The sequence below is a fragment of the Lutra lutra genome, chromosome 9 (assembly GCF_902655055.1).
Source record: "Lutra lutra chromosome 9, mLutLut1.2, whole genome shotgun sequence".
Classification (NCBI taxonomy): Eukaryota; Metazoa; Chordata; class Mammalia; order Carnivora; family Mustelidae; genus Lutra; species Lutra lutra.
Window position 1 is genome coordinate 51,813,535 of NC_062286.1, and position 13,888 is coordinate 51,827,422.

The window sequence follows — 13,888 nt, forward strand, 5'->3', positions numbered from 1 at the left end:
AGCCAGCTCTGGTTCTCCGAAGCACCTTTCAGTTTAAGAAACTGTGCACCAAGAATTTCCTTTTTGGTGTTAATCCTGTGCTTGATTATATGCTAGCTGGAAGACTGATTCACTGTTCTCTGCCTTTTTCCTGCCTCCCTCTGGCCCTTTGCTCATGATTCATTTGAGACTGTTTTTCATTCTGAACATTTTTCTTCTGGAATGTTCTGTGAGGTTTTAAGGAACATTTTCTCAACTCCTCTTTTGAGAATGTTGGTTTGTCTTCATTCTTGTGAATTTGTGACAGTTGACTGAGCAACCAGCTTTGGTGTGTTTGGTGGTTGAGTTCTGTAGTGTCCTCTTAAGAATCTTTTGTATCCATTCTTATGGGATTTGTAGGTAAGTCTCAATAAATGGTAATGTCATTTTATTTTTTTCTATGATTATTATCATTGTCAAAACAGCAGATTTTGAGAAATGTGGGGTCTTGGGAGCTTTTCTTTTCCCACGAAATACTAGAATAATTGGTCAAATTGTGTCAACCCATTTCCTTTTGTTTATTTTACAGGGTGCCCGGGAAACATTTGAGAACTACTACCGAAAACAGAGGCGCAAACAGGCCCGCTTGGTGCTCCAGCCTCCATCTAACATGGTAGGATCACCAGTTTAACTCTCCTCAGTTTTTCGCTTGTCTTCTCTGGCGCCTGTTCATTATTTTGCATAGGTACTTTTTTTTTTTTTAACTCGCTCTGAGATCATTTTTGGTGGATGTGACGGTAGGAAAATAGTAGCTAACATCTATTGATTGCTGTGTATCAGGCATTGTTTTAAGTACTGGGATGAATGATATCATTTCATCCTCATTGTAACCCTATAAGGTAGGGTACTATTGTTATATTCACCTAGGTCTTGGGAACTGAGTCTTAAGAAATCAAGTAATTGATTTTAACTTTGTCTTAATGTATCAAAATAGAAAGAATAACTTTTTTCTTCTTTGCTCTGTTGCAGCATGAAACTTTAGATGGCTACAGGAAGTATTTTAATCAAATTGTAGGGTAGGTATATATGTGTGTATGTATTTAAATTTGTACACTTTGAACACCTAGATTCGGGAGACTTGGAAAAATAAGTTTTCCTTGGGAAATTCTTTTTCTTTTTTTATTTTAAATTCTTGAGATTTATTTTTGACTTTCTGATAATTTTAAAAGAATGTCTTATTGGTTTCAGCGTTATATTGTTGGAGAGTAGTTTTGGCGGAGAAAGGGAGAAAAAACTTTGAATTGTAATTTTATTACCCTTGATGTTTGGTTTCTCCATTCTTGGTAAGAGGGAACCAAATAATCAGCAAAAGTTGGCAAGCTTTTTCTAAAAGGGCCAGCTAGTAAAGTATTTTAGGCTTCCCAGGCCATACGGTGTCTGTCACAACCATTCAGCTCTGTTGTTGCAATGTGAAAGCAGCTATAGACAATACATCAATGAGTGAACGTGGCTGTATTCCAGTAAAACAATATTTATAAAAACAGGCAGTGGGCCAGATTCATCCCATGGGCTATAGAGTTTGCCACCATCATCTAGAGTATATATACTAATATGGAATTGCATTTCCCAAATAAACACCCCAAATATAGGCAGCTTATTCTAATTGCAAAATAATGACCTCGAAGTTAAAAGAAAGGGAAAGGAGTTGGATTGTTCCATGAAATTGCTTTTTTATTTCAGACTTTAGATTTTTTTTGATAGTTTTGATTAAAATATATCATAAGAATTCCTTATTTAAAGAATTAATTTAGTATGAACATTTAGCCAAGGGAGCTAATGATACGTTGTAAATGCACAACAATAAAGCTACAACAGAGTGTTAAAAAATAAGTGTGCATTTTTTTGACCTTTATTAAAAAAACTTTTCAACCCTATAATGAGTAAGTCCATATAAAGGGAATCATTTTGATATTTTGTATGTGTGGTTCTTATAAAAATGTGTGTTTCAGCTTTCATTGTCTCTTTAAAATCGATTAATTTAAAAAATTGATTAATTTTTTAAAATGTCTTAATGGCCTGGCGTTTTTAATATAGTTGAATTAGCTTCCCTTACCTATAAATATTTTTTTCCCCTTTAAATTGCTGACCCAGTTAACATTTAATAGAAATGGGACTCTGATTTCTATAAAGTGGTTGGACAAAATTCTAAGTCCAAGAAATGTGATTTTTGTTTACAACACCTAGTAGCTTTCTTTAAGGAAAAGTGACTATTAACTTTGAATTTGGTGGCCACTCTTAATGTTTGTGAGACCCCAGAGATGGTAGTCAACCCGTAATTTCTGAACTTTCTGTACTTTTCTGTAATTTCTGTACTTTCTTTTTTTTCCTTCATCTTAGTTTTTTTGTGGTTGAAGATCACATTTTACATACAACCCAGGGCTTAGTGAATAGAGCCTACATTGATGAACTTTGGGAAATGGCACTTTCAAAAACCATCGCGGCACTCCGCACCCACTCGGTACGTAAAACACCCGCGAGATATTCTCACTTACTGCTGAGTATCTGTGTACTGGTCAGTGTTGTACTGCTTTAAAATCAGCAAGGATGTATTGTGTGGAATCACCTGCTTGCAGCTATCTCTCTCAAAGACATGTGGAAGTAGCCACTTCAAATTGCCATCCTTTTTAATACTGAGCCCATTTTTTTTTTTGGATGCTCTCTGTAATAAAACAAACAAACAACAAAAAACCCCCAAAAACAAACCAAAAAAAGACAACAGCTGACATTTATTGGAATCTTCTGTGTCAGGGGTTGGTATATGCACTTCATATATATTTCATAAGGTATAGGTATTATTAATTATATTTACCTTATGGTCTGGGAAACTGAATCTCAGAGAGGTTAAGTAACCAGACTAATTGTTACACAGTAAGTGGTAGAACTTGGAATCGAATCCAGAGACAGGACTCCAGAGCCCATATACTCAGCCACTACTCTCTATTGCCTTCTATAATGTCAATCAATACTGGTTTGGAGTTCACAGTTTTATTCTTATTTTTTGAAAAAAAAAATGCATACAACATATCAATAAGTTACCTAATTGTGAGTTCCCATGATTTTGATATATTTTATCAAAGCATGAATTTTTGATGATAATCTGCTTTATTTCAGATAGATAATGTTGGCTCTGAATTAATCACTTATCCAATACTTCTTAAACATTGATTATGTGTTGGCAGTGGGAATACAACTGTGAACTAGATGGATAAAGTCTTTGCTCTCAGAAAGTTATTTTCATTGGGGAGGTTCCCAATAAACAAATAAATAATATCAGATAGTGATAATATAATGCAATTAAAACAGTGATAGGTTAGGACAACAGGGTGCCTAGTTTTGATTAGTTGATCAGAAGTGGCATTCTGAGATCAGAAGATCAAGGAGACACTATTTAAGGAAAGATCAATTAAAAGGGAATTCTAGGTATAAGAGATGGTAGTACACAGGCTTTGGGGGTACTTTTCTATCTGAACTGTTTGAGGAATGATAGTGAGGAGTTAATAATAGGAGATAATTTAGTGTCTAGAATATTTCTGTAAATGGCTCTAGTATCCATCTAGTTGTGCCAGCTAGAAACTTAAGTAATCCGTGACACCTCAGCTTTCTTTTCTCTCCCATCAGCAAGTGTTCCAGAGTAAATACCATGTGTAAAATCTGTAATTGATGGGATTGTAGCCATTTTAGGGACTTGAAAAATATTCAGAGTGGGCAGAACACGGAACGTAGAAAGTTAGGCATGGTATGAAGTAAAAATAAAAAAGTAGATAGATGTCGTATTACTCAAGACTTATTTGATGTTTTAAGCACTGGGTTGAATGGAGTGTGTATGTGTTCACTGTGGGGGTAGGGTAAATTGGAGTGAGAAGATCAGATTTCCATTCTGGCTAAATTATGGATGAGTGATGAGAAAGAATGTGGGTAGAACAATTAGTAGGATAGTCTAATATTCAGGCCAGAGATAATGACAGCTGGACCAAGGGCAATAGTAGATGTGGAAAGATGTGGATGAATTGGAGAGATTTTTAGGTGGTAAGATTAATTTTATTTTGTATTGGATTAAATATAAAATGTAACGTTAAACGCATATCAAGGTAATACCTAGGTTTATGGTTTCTTTCCCTTTGATGGTTTGGAGTGGTAAGGTCATCAGTTTCCTTTGGATATGATTACTCTGCCTTTGTGTTATCCAAGTGGCATGGTGTAGGACTTTGGTTATTATATGAATTTGAAACCAAAGAGGATATGTCATTGAATATATTTCCAGTGTTTTTCTCCTTTTATTTTTATTTATGGTTTCTTTTTTAGTATTTAGAAATTTTAAATATTTGCCTATTTATATATTGATCTTTTTAAAAGGATTTTATTTATTTGAGGGAGAGAGAGAGAGAATGAGAACGAGTACATGAGCAGAGGGGAGGGGCAGAGGAAGAAGCAGACTCCCCACTGAGTAGGGAGCCTGACGTGGGGCTGGATCCCAGGACCCTGAGATCATGACGTGAGTCGAAGGCAGACATTTAACCAGCTCGGCCACCCAGGTGCCCTGTATATCTATCTAATTTTAAAATTTCTGTCATTGCTTGTATGTGACCTAGGACTTCATCTGACACTTTTACCATTTTATTCTTTTGTCATAATAAAGTCTGGCATATTTAAAAATATAAAAGTTCCTGCCTGTTCTGAGACTTAAAAAAAAAGTCCTGTAACTATGTTATGACGTGAAAATTTTTTTTACACTTTTATGTACATACTACCACTTGTTACTTATTTTTATTTAAAAAATGAGGGGCACCTGGGTGGCTCAGTCAGTTAAGCATCTGCTTTGGCTCAGGGCATGATCCCAGGGTCCTGGGATCCAACCCTGCATAGGGTTCCCTCTTAGCAGGGAGCCTGCTTCCTTCTCTCTCTCTCTCTCTCTGCCTGTTGCTCTGCCTACTTGTGATCTCTCTCTCTGTCAAATAAATAAATAAAATCTTAAAAAAAAATAAAAACAAAAAATCATTCCTAATGTGTCAGAAATTGTATCTCAACATGTTTTTCTTTGATTAATACTGAAATTAGAAGTCTCTTTTTTAGTTATTTGTATATCTTCTTAAAATTTCCTGTTCATATGCACTGCCTTTATATTTTATAGTTTAAAAATATTTTATTATTTATTAATTAAAAAATGGATGCTAGCTTTTAATTTGAATGTTAATCTCTGTTGTGGTATATAGGCTGCGAATATTTTTTCTTAATTTTATGTGTCTCTAACTTTTCTTTTCCATAGCTTTACAGAAGTTTAAAATTTTTTGTAAATATATTGATTTTTAGCTTGACAATTTATGTCTTCCTTGTTCCAAAGAATATATAGTTATTTGTCCCTATTTTAGTATTTCTGTACAGTTACTTTTTTACATATATATCAGAGACATAAAAAGTTTATTTTAGTATAGGGTGTGAAGGCTTTTTTTTTTTAAAGATTTTATTTATTAATTTGACAGAGAGAGAGACATCACAAGCAGGCAGAGCAGCAGGCAGAGAGAGAGAGAGGGGGAAGCAGGCTTCCCACTGAGCAGAGAGCCCGATGCGGGGCTCAATCCCAGGACCCTGAGATCATGACCCAAACTGAAGGCAGAGGTTTAAACCACTGAGCCACCCAGGTGCCCCAGGATTCTATCTTTTTTTAAAAAAATATTTTATTTATCTATTTGATAAAGAGAGTGGGCATACATGCACACAAGTGGGAGGAGGGGCAGAGGGAGAGGGAGAGAATCCCCACCAGACTCTACACTGAGCGTGGAGCCTGCTATGGGCTTGATCTTGTGACCCTGAGATCATGACCTGAGCCAGAACCAAGAGGTAGTGCTTAACTGAGCCCCCCAGGCACTCCTTGGAGTCTGTCTTTAATTATTTTTTAAAATGACTCATCACTTCCAATAACATTATTGTATTAATCTCTTATTTTATTCAGTTTAGATTGCCATAATGAAGTGTCATAGACTGGTGCTTAAACAACAGAAATTAATTTTCTCACAGTTCTGGAGGCTGAAATTCTGAGATCAGGGTGCCAGTGTGGTTGGTTTCTGGTGAGAACTCTCTTCTTGATTTATATTCTCACTATGTCCTCGCATGGCCTCATCTCAGTGTGCATTCCAGTGTCTCCTACTCCTTTTATAAGGATACCGAGCCCGTCAGATCAGGGCCCTTCCTCCTTTGACCTTAAATATCTCTGGGAGTTCCATCTCCAGATATAGCTACACTGGGGTTTAGGGGTCTAACATACTAATATGGGGGGCATAATATTTAGTCCATAACATCTGTTTTTTCCTAGCATATTTTGGAGGCTACCTTTATCATATAATAATATATTTTGTAAATACTAAGCTCTGTCACTGGGGTCTAGATTCTCACCCCTCCTTTTCTTCATTTTCTCTGTCTTGAACCAATACGACATTGACCTGATTACTATAATTGATATAGTAGTATGGCATAGTTTCCACTGAACGTGTATGTTCTCTAAAATCCTCTTTTTAATATATGCTAACCATGTACATTCTTCTTATTCTCCCAGATTAATTTGAGAATCACTTGGTCACATCCCTTTCACCACTTACAACACCCCTCCCCCCAGTTGAACTATAGTGTTATTATGCAGTGAATCTATACATTAAAATGCAGTTAATTGACATATTGTATAGTACCTGTTATTTGTCACCAGGAATATATGCATTTTTCTCAATTATTTGCTTACATGTTTTGGTAAAGTATTTTGTGTGCTTTTCATCTAAATCCTATTTTTGATGTTTTATGGGTTTTTTTAGGTAATATTTTGAGGAAAGTTTCCCCCCCAATCATATTTATTAACAAATATTACTGTATTCTCTGGAGAGGAGTCCTTGATTTTGTTTATATCTGTCCATATCAATGATTTCATCAATTTTATTATTTCCCTGGGAAAAGCCATTTTTCTTTTGGAAAACTTTGATTTCTTGCAAGCAATTTCTGTTTTGTAAAGTAATGGTTCGTACCTTTTTCTCTGTGACTTACACATTTGAGCGTACGCCAGATCTGATCAGCAGGAAACTGTCCTCTCTTCTCCATCATGCAGTTGTATTTGATGTCAGGAAGAGCAAGATACTTTCCAAGTATGCTAATGATTAAAGTGTATATCTCTGGAGAAAATTAATCTTTTTTTTTAAGATTTTATTTATTTATTTATTTTCTTTTTCTTTTTTTTTTTTTAAAGATTTCATCCATTTATTTGGCAGAGAGAAATCACAAGTAAGCAGAGAGGCAGGCAGAGAGAGAGGAGGAAGCAGGCTCCCTGCTGAGCAGAAAGCCCGATGCGGGGCTCGAACCCAGGACCTGGGATCATGACCTGAGCCGAAGGCAGCGACCCAACCCACTGAGCCACCCAGGCGCCCAGATTTTATTTATTTATTTGACAGATAGAGAACACAAGTAGGCAGAGAGGCAGGCAGAGAGAGAGAGAGAGAGAGGAGGAAGCAGACTCCCTGCTGAGCAGAGAGATTGATGCGTGGCTCGATCCCAGGACCCTGAGACCATGACTGAGCCGAAGCAGAGGCTTTAACCCACTGAGCAACCCAGGCGCCCCGAGAAAATTAATCTTCATGGAGCTTTACTTTGTAGATCTATTGCGTATTTTTCTGAATTGAAGAATACATAACAAAATACTTTTTTCTTCCCAATATTTCAACATCAATCTGTAGAGGCATAAAGTAGACTAATGTTTGCTTTGGGCTTGGAATAGCTGGGAGGATAATTTAAATGACATGCATTTTCTTTTTGAGGCAAAAAAAAAAAAATTTCTAAAATGGACTGTGGTTATGTTTGCACGTGTCTGTGAATATACAATAACTAAAGCCATTAAATTATATACTTCAGATGGGTGAGTTGTGTGGTATGAGAATTATATCTCAACAAGGCTATTAAAACATAACTCAGCACCACATACATTTACAGTCATTTTATTTATTATGAGACAAGAGTAATTGATGCTGCAAATGTTAATTCTATTTCATGACACTATTTATTTAATGTATCATATTACCCAGCAAAGCAAACCAAAATAAGAGCAAACCCAAACATCAAAACAAATCTCAAAAAGAAACAGTGTATCTGAATGATTGTTATTTGTTTATCAAAAATCTATATATCTTTCTCACATTCCATGTTACATTTAAAACTACTCTTTTTCTGATTGAATTATTAGTCATTGCATAAATTGGAAACATTTTGAAAGCTATAGTGTTTCAGGTATTAATATGTACAGTATTTGCAATGCTGATTTCAAAACACTATAGATGTTACATGGTCCATCTCGCTTGGAATTCAAATTTAGCAGTATATTAAAGTATAATTTGCTTCTGCAAAGGAGAGTTCGTATCAGGAATGGTTCAGTATTAGAAGATCTACTAATATAGTTTTTAATAATATGATAAACATCATCTGATAATACTGAAAGGAATAATACTGAAATGGTACTCAGAATTATGGAACAATGTAATACTGTGTGGCAAAAATCTCATGTTTTACAGATATTAAATATTGGACATTTTAGTCTGATGTCATAGGTAGACAGCAGTGTGTACCGTGGTAGTGGTTTTATACACACCCACGCCATGTCCATACACATCCCGCTTGTGTATTTTGTTTTTTTTTGAGTCAAAAGGGTATACTGAGTATACTTGTCTTTTAGATCTTCTAACCAAATTCTTCTAATCAAATAACATGCGGAAAGACAAAATAAAAAGAGAAATTCTACAAAGTACCATCTGTAGACCAGAAGTTTTGAAAAATTTCCTTGAACTTAGAAAACAAAGGAAATCAGAAAATTAACTGAACCTGAGGCAAGAAAATATTACGTTAAATATGGTAGAAAGAGGTATTGTCAAAGTAGGAGATATTCTTCCAAATAGAATCTAGGAACACTCTAAATTTAGAGTTAACACATACAATGAGCAGGAATGGGCCTGGGAGAAATCATAAAAGAAATTATTTAGAGGTCTGCTTTCCAAAAATCTTAGCCAGCCAGCTGCTTACCCAGTTCCTTTGCCCAAGCTTATCATCTATATAAAGAGATAATAGTATGATCAGTGAAGTTCTCTTGTGCTACTTTTTGAACAAAGTGATTCATTGGCCCTGTCCCCTTACAAAGAGCCTGTAGTCACTTTCTTGGGAAACAGACTTAAATTTACAGAGTCAACAACTTCTGGAAATTATCCATATTAATCATCCTAGTCCTTCATTCGAAAATGTGGATAGTCAAGAGTCATAAAATATTTGAGGAAAACCAATTACATCAAATAGAAGATAATGGAAACTAATGGACCAGTGCTGCTCTTTAGCAAATACAAATAATTCATGGACTTGGAGAAAAATTTACAAAGTAATAATCATTCCTGGTTTTAGGAATATAGGAGACTAGGTTATACATATCAACCTTTCAGCTGGAAACTACTAACAATGCTGTGTTTTTGTGTATATACCATATAAAATGTTCTATAGTTCTCAAATGCTTGGTAAGGATATTAAGGAATTAGCAAGCCAGATCCAGGGAAGTTGAGAGGCCTGAGAGATGGGCTAACCGCTTGAGCTGCCTTTGCCCTGAGGTCGCTTGTTAGTCCAGACAATTTGAACTTTGATTTTGACAACCTCTTGGGGCCACCCAAGATAGAAAGCGTATAATATGGTATCCTCCCCACATGAAGCTGGAAGGGACTATTCCTTTCAGAAGTAAAAGAAAAAGTAGTCAAAATTTTTCCCTTAATGAAATCTCCAGCAGGCATCTGGCTGGCTCAGTCCTTAGGAGCATGCAACTCTTGATCTCCGGGTTGTGAGTTCAAGCCCCATGTTGTGTGTACAGATTACTTTAAAAAAAAAATTAATTAAAAAAATATATACCCCAAATTTCTCTTAAAAAAAAAAAAAAAGATAGCCCCTGGTATAGGGAATTTTGTCTTCAATTCCTATTCTACACAAACTCTCAGAGAACAGAAAAGAGGAAACAGCAACTCATTTTATGAAGTATATGTAATCTTGATAATGAAGCCGGAAGAGGGTAGTATAATTGCATAAACTCATAAATATAGATCAGTCTCATTCATAAATAGAGATTAGAAGTCCTAAATCAATATTAGAAAACAGAATCCAACAACTTACAAATAGCATTAATATGTAGAGTTTATAGTGGCAAATGCAAACTTGGTGCAGTGTTACAAAGTCTATTAATGTAATTTAATGCATTAGTAGATTAAAAGACAAAAATTTATATAATTTAAATAACTTCAATAGATACAGAAAAACATTTAATGAAGCACACCGTAAGCCTATGCTAAAATCTCTTAGGAAATTAGAAGCGTAAGAGAATTTCCTTAAACCGATAAAAGACATCCTGAGAAACCCATAACAAATACCATATTTAATTGCCATTGCTCCTATTTTGTTTTGTACTTGAAGTCATATCCAGTGCTGTCCTGACAGAAAAATAAATAAATAAAGCATGTTAACCTTTGAAAGGAGGAAACAAAATTGCTATTTGTGCAGATATATTTTTGTACGTTGAAAATCTAAAGGAACTTCCAGAAAAATTATTACAGTTGATAGGAGAGGTTAGCATGTTTCCTGGATGCAAAACTATTGTACAAAATCATTTGTTTTTATAAAACTGGAGCAAAAGTTGAAAGGTTAAAATTTTTAAAAGATAAAATTTGTACCGTTAGCCTAAATAAAAAGTAATAGCGCTATACCTAACAAAAGATGTTTAAGCCCTTCATGGAGAAAAATTCTAGAATGTTACTGAGAGACTAAAATGAATTAAAGAAGACGTAATTAAAATTGAGGGTTGTATCATGTTCATTGATTGGAAATCTTATTGTGGGTATCAGTTCTCTCAAAATTGACCTGTAAATTTAATTCAGTGACAGTCAAAATCTGAATAGTTTTATTTTGGGGAGGATAAATACCTTTCAACCCGATTGTTAATATTTTTAAGCCAGTTCAAAGATCGTCTATATGACATTCTGGAAAACGCAAAAATATGAAGCCAGTAAAAAGATGAGGGATTGCTAGGATTCGGGGAGGGAGGACTACTTAGAGCACAGGAGATTTTTAGGGCTTTGAAACATGCCACTGTAATGGAGGAATATGTCATTATACATATGTTAAAACCTATAAAATACACAAAAACAAGAGTAAACCCTAATATAAATTATGGTCTTTAGTTAATAATTGTGAATATTCATTCATCTCTTGTGACAAATGTACTACACGAATGCAAGGTGTTGTAATAGGGGAAACTGTGTGTATGTGTGCAGAGTGTATGAGAACTCTCTGTACTCTCTGTAAATGTGAAACTGTTCCAAAAAAAAGTCTGTTAAGTTAAAAATGCAAAGAAACAAAAAACTAAGGAAAGACATGGAGGTAATTATCATAAAAGTCATGATACTATTTCTGTGAGTAGGGAGGAAAGGAGCTGTGAGGAGAGCATGTGGGAATGTCCCACATGCTCTCCGCTGTTCCTTTTTGTTTGTCTGGTACACTTGTATATATAGGTTTTGTTCATTTTTTTTCTTGAGGTATACTGTACTCACAATTTTTAAAAAATGTAGTAAGGAGGGAGAAAGAAGCACATGAGCCCAAGATAAACGTTGCTTTCTTGGAAATCTCTGATTACCCGAAGAGAGAAATTTAATTCAAAGATCAAACAGATAAAACTACCTATCATTCTGTGATCAAGAATAAAAAGTCAAACATAATAGATATCCCCAAATACGGACCAAACAAAGCGATGGAAAATGTGAAAGGAAAGTTTAAGAAACATGGATGGATACCTGATACTAATTTTTGATTATATCTAATAGAGATTTCAAAAGAAAGGATAGTCACAAAGGAGGGGACTTTAAAAATTAAAGAATTAAAAGAAGGAAATTTCCCTGCAATGAAGAAAGACTGAATTCCTGTAGTCAAAAGTCTGCACTGAATGTCAAGCAGGGTAAAGGATGGGACATAATTCTTTCACGTCAGAAATTTTGCATTTTAGTTTAAGGGCAGAAGAAAGCCTTTTTCAAACATATGAAGATTCGAAGTTTAATCTTTATCCTATTTTATTGGCATTTTACAAAAAATGAGAAATCCAGAATATAAGATGGGATAGGATTAAATAAAATGTGTGCAAAAAATGAACAACAGTTACAGATAAATCTAATTAGCTGGTATTTGATTATTTGTAAAGTTTAACTCTATTAAGAATCTGTACAGAAGGAGAGAGACTTAATGTTTAAAAAGTTTTTCTTAGGGGCACCTGAGTGGCTCAGTTGTTAAGCGTCTGCCTTTGGCTCAGGTCAAATCTCAGGGTCCTGGGATTGAGCCCCACATCAGGCTCTCTGCCTAGGCAGGCAAGGGAAGCCTGCCTCTCCCTTTCCCACTTCCTGTCCTGTGTTCTCTCTCTCACTGTGTCTTTCTCTGTCAAATAAATAAAATCTTAAAAAAAATTTTTTAATGGAAAGTCCGGATTATTTCATATAAACAGTGGGAAGAAAGTGTATGACTTATTTAGTGACCACTGTAAAATAATTAAAAATAGCTATGATCCATGAGAGACTATGGACTCTGAAAAACAATCTGAGTGAGGGTTTTGAAGGGGCAGGGGGTGGGAAGTTGGGCCAGCCTGGTGGTAGTTATTGTGGAGGGCACGTATTGCATGGAGCACTGGGTGTGGTGCATAAACAATGAATTCTAGTACACTGAAAAGCAATTAAAAAAAAAAAAGAAAAAAAGAAAAGAACCCCCCTCAAAAACCTATGATCCAGTGAGAATCATGAAATAAAAAAGAAAGACGAAATCATTGTAAATAAAAAACTGAAAATAAGGTGGAGTAGGTTCAGCATGTCAGCAATCACAGGAAATGTCAAAGGGGCTGTTTTATAGTTTGCTTACTGAGATCTACTCATACATTATGGTGACCTTAGAAGAGTGAAAATAAAGTCAGAGGAGCAGAAATCACAATATTCTCCAAGGCAAATAGAATTGAATTTGAAAACCATTAAGTGGGAGAAGAAAGGAATATTTTGTATTATTCTAGTTTTAACCCACCAAAAAGACAATAGCCTTTTTAAAAAATTTAAATTCAATTAGACGGAGCGCCTGGGTGGCTCAGATGGTTAAGTGTCTTGACTTCAGCTCAGGTCAGGATCTTCAGGTCCTGGGATCGAGCCCCATGTCGGTCTCCCTACTCAGCAGGGAGTCTGCTTCTCCCTCTCCCTCTGCTCTTGCTTGTGCTTTCTTGCTCTCTCTCACTCTGTCAAATAAATAAAATCTTTTAAAAAATTGATGAACCCTACCATTGTGGGAGAATTCAACACACCTCTTTCAGGAATTGGGAGATCCAGTAGAGAGGAAGGAACCAGACTGTAATCAAGAGAATTTGAATATCAAAATTTCACATTTTTCACATAGTGACATGCATCTTTGACTCCTGTGCACAGAACCTATCTTCCATGTCGTTTCAATTTTCAGTTTTATTGATAAGAGATTATACATGGACTCGTTTGTAACTTTTCCTCTGTATTTATGTTTATTTTCTCTTTGTATTCCTTGTGCTCTTTACCTTTGTTTTCTCTTGTTTAATCAGGTTTGCCCAAGATTTGTCTGTTTCTTCTTTTTTTTTTAATTAAAAAAATTTTTTTTTCTTTTCAGCATAACAGTATTCATTGTTTTTGCACCACACCCAGTGCTCCATGCAATCCGTGCCCTCTCTAATACCCACCACCTGGTTCCCCCAACCTCCCACCACCCGCCCCTTCAAAACCCTTAGATTGTTTTTCAGAGTCCATAGTCTCTCATGATTCATGTCTGTTTCATTGATATTTTTAGT

General features: G+C 35.3%; 1 protein-coding gene across 2 annotated transcripts in view; it reads left to right on the forward strand.

Annotated features, from left to right (window-relative positions):
• EXOC6B (exocyst complex component 6B) overlaps positions 1 to 13,888 on the forward strand; it is a 715,681-nt gene that overhangs the window by 317,387 nt on the left and 384,406 nt on the right. For both annotated transcript variants that reach the window (XM_047743996.1, XM_047743997.1), the window contains exons 9-11: positions 548 to 631; positions 988 to 1,034; positions 2,356 to 2,476. In XM_047743996.1, the coding sequence (XP_047599952.1) occupies positions 548 to 631; positions 988 to 1,034; positions 2,356 to 2,476 (252 nt within the window). The remainder of the gene's footprint in view (positions 1 to 547; positions 632 to 987; positions 1,035 to 2,355; positions 2,477 to 13,888) is intronic.